Source organism: Salmo trutta, chromosome 22, assembly GCF_901001165.1.
Source record: "Salmo trutta chromosome 22, fSalTru1.1, whole genome shotgun sequence".
NCBI lineage: Eukaryota > Metazoa > Chordata > Actinopteri > Salmoniformes > Salmonidae > Salmo > Salmo trutta.
The window spans coordinates 17,420,311-17,425,310 of NC_042978.1; the positions used below are offsets into that span (position 1 = coordinate 17,420,311).

Sequence of the window (5,000 nt, forward strand, 5' to 3'; positions counted from 1 at the left end):
CTAAGGTGTATGTAAACTTCCGACTTCAACTGTATGTGTGTGTGTGTGTGTGTGTGTGTGTCTTCACTGACATTTTCAACCTCTCCCTGTCCGAGTCTGTAATACCAACATGTTTTAAGCAGACCAACATAGTGCCTGTTCCCAAGAACACTAAGGTAACCTGCCTAAATGACTACCGACCCGTAGCACTCACATCTGTAGCCATGAAGTGCTTTGAAAGGCTGGTCATGGGTCACATCAACACCATTATCCCAGAAACCCTAGACCAACTCCAATTTGCATACCGCCCCAACAGATCCACAGATGATGCAATCTCTATTGCACTCCACACTGCTCTTTCCCACCTGGACAAAAGGAACACCTATGTGAGAATGCTATTCATTGACTACAGCTCAGCGTTCAACACCATAGTGCCCTCAAAGCTCATCACTAAACTAAGGATCCTGGGCCTAAACACCTCCCTCTGCAGCTGGATCTTGGACTTTCTGATGGGCCGCCCCCAGGTGGTAAGGGTAGGTAACAACACATCCGCCACTCTGATCATCAACTCAGGGGCCCCTCAGGGGTGCTTGCTCAGGACCCTCCTGTACTCCCTGTTTACTCAAGACTGCACGGCCAGGCACAACGCCTGCGCCTGATCACCGACAACAACGAAACAGTCTATAGGGAGGAGGTCAGAGACCTGGCCGTGTGGTACCAGGACAACAACCTCTCCGTCAACGTGATCAAGACAAAGGAGATGATTGTGGACTGCAGGAAAAAGAGGACCGAGCACGCTCCCATTCTCATCGATGGGGCTGCAGTGGAGCAGGTTGAGAGCTTCAAGTTCCTTGGTGTCCACATCACCAACAAACTAACATGGTCCAAGCACACCAAGACAGTTGTGAAGAGGGCACGACAAAACCTATTCCCCCTCAGGAGACTGAAAAGATTTGGCATGGGCCCTCAGATCCTCAAAAGGTTCTACAGCTGCACCATCGAGAGCATCCTGATTGGTTGCATCACTGCCTGGTATGGCAACTGCTCGGTCTCCGACCGCAAGGCACTACAGAGGGTAGTGCGAACGGCCCAGTACATCACTGGGGCCAAGCTTCCTGCCATCCAGGACCTCTATACCAGGCGGTGTCAGAGGAAGGCCCTAAAAATTGTCAAAGACTCCAGCCACCCTAGTCATAGACTGTTCTCTCTGCCACCGCACGGCAAGCGGTACTGGAGCGCCAAGTCTAGGTCCAAGAGGCTTCTAAACAGCTTCTACTCCCAAGCCATAAGACTCCTGAACAGCTAATCAAATGTCTACCCAGACTATTTGCATTGCCCCCCTCTTTTACACCACTGCTACTCTCTGTTGTTATCATCTATGCATAGTCACTTTAATAACTCTACCTTCATGTACATATTACCTCAACTAACCGGTGCCCCCGCACATTGACTCTGTACCGGTACCCACCTGTATATAGTCTCGCAATTGTTATTTTACTGCTGCTCTTTAATTACTTGTTACTTTTATTTCTTATTCTTATCCGTATTTTTTTGAACTGCATTGTTGGTTAGGGGCTCGTAAATAAGCATCTCATTGTAAGGTCTACACCTGTTGTATTCGGCGCATGGGACTAATAAAATGTGATTTTTGATCTGATTTGCTCTTTTCTCTGTGTGTAACAGAATAACTTCCCAGCCAGCAGTTCTGAGAGGCTGCAGGACCTCAAGTCTACAGTGGACCTGCTCACCAGCATCACCTTCTTCAGGATGAAGGTAACTCTATCTTTACATCTTCCTCACCTTGGATCGCCTCTGCTTTGCTCTGGTCAATACATGTTCCTCTACTCGTATTCTTTACACTGTTGGTACCACATGTCTCTATTCTTGTTTACACTGTACAGTATCGCTACACTACGTGCTCTTATCAGACATCCATCTTCACTGAGTTCCTTTGACTGTGTGGTTGTATGGGGCTTTCCTAGTCTGAGGATCCTCTCTCTGTCTGTGTCTGTCCTCAGGTCCAGGAGCTACAGAGTCCCCCCAGAGCCAGTCAGGTGGTGAAGGACTGTGTCAAGGCCTGTCTCAACTCCACCTATGAATACATCTTCAATAACTGTCACGAGCTCTACAGCCGGGAGTACCAGACAGATCCGGTAGGCTGTGTGTGCAAGTGTGTGTGTGTGTGTGTACGTGTGTGTGTGTGTGTGTGTGTGTGTGTGTGTGTGTGTGTTTGTGTGTGTGCTCTGTGAAGGTGTGTGTCCGTGTCGTTAACACCTCAGGCTGGTTTCCATCAAGCCTGTACAGGATTTAGATAGGGATTTACAAGCCTTGTTTTTGCCTCATTAAAGTGGCGCGATTCATTCAGACTCCCTTCATGAATTTCAAAAGCACATTTTTCCTTTGAATAAAACCTTCCATCCTGAGGGGCCCATATTTTGTTGAAATCTTTGCTAGATTATTCTTCAGTTTGAACCCCTGCGGTGGTAGGAATACTTCTTTCTGACTGTCAGCTCTTTTCAAAGGACTAAACTGTCTACATGTGGTTTGATGGGTTTGTCAGCTCATTAGAGTTGAGCGGTAGCGATGAGAGAGATAATGGACAAACTATTGAGCAAAATAGAGGAGAGTCAGAATCGGGTTGATTCCTGACTTGATATCTGCACAATTCAAACTCTTGATTAACTTGAAACTCGGAGTTATGTCTGCATGTCTTAAGCTACGATAGTAGCCAATGTGAACGTTTCCCAGTCACTCAGTGCGTTTTTGTTTTGTCCAGGCCAAGCCAGGAGTGGAACACCCAGAGGAGCAGGGTCCCAGCATCAAGAACCTGGACTTCTGGTCCAAACTCATCACCCTCATTGTGTCCATCATCGAAGAGGACAAGAACTCCTACACACCCTGCCTCAACCAGTGAGCCTGTTACTCTCTTGCTCTAGCTGTCTACTTCATTGTCTTTCTCTCTCTCTCTCTCTCTCTCTCTCTCTCTCTGCCTCAACCACTGAGTCTGTCCCTCTCTTTCTCTGAGTCTCTTTGTCTCACTGTCTCTCTCGCTTTCTGTCTCTCTCCTCTACATCAATTCATAACTGTTTCTTACCGTCTGCGACGTGTAGGTTTCCTCAGGAGCTCAACGTGGGTAAAATCAGTGCCGAGGTGATGTGGAACCTGTTTGCTCAGGATATGAAGTACGCCATGGAGGGTGAGCACTGAATAAAGTCACACCATCCTCACCAGTGGTTTAGCTCTGTCCTAGCAGTCTTAGTCTCTTCTTCTGTTTTTATGGGGCTGTCATAGTGCGTTTACAAGCAGATATGACACTATTGGCACTGAGGCAGTCCGTCAGAGCATAAGGGCTTTTCTCGATTAGCCTGTTAGCGCTACGTGGCGGAGAATAGATCACCCCTCTGGGCTCATTTGCTCTTTAATTAAGAGCTTTGTCTTTCCTCTCTCTCTCCTTCTCTCATTTTCTCTCTCCCCTCTCTCGTTCTCTCTCTCGTTCTTCTCTCTCTCAACTCTCAGAGCATGAGAAGAAGCGGCTGTGTAAGAGTGCGGATTACATGAACCTGCATTTTAAAGTCAAGTGGCTTTACAACGAGTACTGTAAAGACCTGCCCTTCTTCAAGAGCCGTGTGCCCGAGTACCCGGCGTAAGTGCCACCCTGTGCCATGATGACACACACACTCACATTAACACACACGTATGCATGCATGCAGGCATACACATGCACGCACACACTCTCACACACACACATACACACACACACACACACTACCTCTCTGGTACTCTACAGCACAGCCCATAAGCAAGTCCAGATGGACTCTACAGCCACCGAAGTTGTTTGAAATAAAAATTCCCAGTGGGGTCGACTCATATCAAACCACCTGTGTGATGTCTCCTAGGTGGTTTGAGCCGTTTGTCATCCAGTGGTTGGATGAGAATGAGGAAGTGTCTCGAGACTTCCTGCACGGTGCGCTGGAGAGGGACAAAAAGGACGGGGTAAACTTTTTCACTTCTTCTCCTCATCTCCTCAAATGCAAATGCTGAGTCACATTGGTTGTGGCAGAATTAAAGTAATCCCTTCCTTTGTAGCTTACTCATTTACCATCCTAGTTATCCGGCAGACTTCTCATCCTCTGCCTTTCCTGCACTCATCAAAGACTTCCCTAAGACAATGGAATCCAAAGCACAAAAAGTTGAGATAGTGTAGAGAGGGACTATAAAGAGATTTGCTCAGACTGCTCTCAGGTAGGGAGCGTTTGACTGTACCAACCTGTGGATTAATGAGCCATGTTCTCATTACCCAGCAACCCCTGGGGATCCGCCACAGAATCACCTCTGGCCAATTAGAGGCAGACAGACAGACCCACCTGACCCGGCTGTCTACCCTGTCTGGACTGCTGTCCGGCTTCAAACAACCCTAGAGATCCTTGAACCAGAGCACAACAATCATGCTTATTTATGCTCTCAGAGCTCAGTGGTCCTGCAGCCCTCACAACCCTCTCTTCTCCTCCCTCTCTCATATACTCCATCTCTCAAACCTCTCCCTTTATTCCTCCCTCTCTCTCTCTCTCTCTCTCTCCCCTGATGTTAACAGTCTGTGGCCTCTGTCCCTCAGTCGTAAATGTCTCTCTACTCCTCTCCCCTTCTCTTCTAAGGACCACTCTCTTCTCTTCCTCCCTTCCCCTCTCTCCCCAGTCTCTCTCTCCTCCCTCCCCAGTCTCTCTCTCCTCTCTTCTCTCCACTCTTAATGCTCTCTCTCCTGTCCTCTCTCCCCCTACAGTTCCAGGTAACGTCGGAACATGCTCTGTTCTCCTGCTCCGTGGTGGACGTCTTCTCTCAGCTCAACCAGAGCTTCGAGATCATCCGCAAGCTGGAGTGTCCCGACCCCCAGATCGTAGGCAACTATATGAAACGATTTGCCAAGGTACACTACCGTATTCTACACACTATATCCACTTCCCTAATGGCTGCATGGTGATAAGCTGAGCCAGCATGCTCAGTCACAGAGACAGTAGTTGACATGC

General features: G+C 48.2%; 1 protein-coding gene across 11 annotated transcripts in view; it reads left to right on the forward strand.

Annotated features, from left to right (window-relative positions):
• The window catches only part of unc13a (unc-13 homolog A (C. elegans)), a 59,869-nt gene that overhangs the window by 36,338 nt on the left and 18,531 nt on the right, over nucleotides 1–5,000 (forward strand). For all 11 annotated transcript variants that reach the window (XM_029706953.1, XM_029706957.1, XM_029706955.1 and 8 more), the window contains 7 exons: nucleotides 1,663–1,752; nucleotides 1,998–2,132; nucleotides 2,756–2,889; nucleotides 3,090–3,175; nucleotides 3,496–3,622; nucleotides 3,876–3,972; nucleotides 4,757–4,900. In XM_029706953.1, the coding sequence (XP_029562813.1) occupies nucleotides 1,663–1,752; nucleotides 1,998–2,132; nucleotides 2,756–2,889; nucleotides 3,090–3,175; nucleotides 3,496–3,622; nucleotides 3,876–3,972; nucleotides 4,757–4,900 (813 nt within the window). The remainder of the gene's footprint in view (nucleotides 1–1,662; nucleotides 1,753–1,997; nucleotides 2,133–2,755; nucleotides 2,890–3,089; nucleotides 3,176–3,495; nucleotides 3,623–3,875; nucleotides 3,973–4,756; nucleotides 4,901–5,000) is intronic.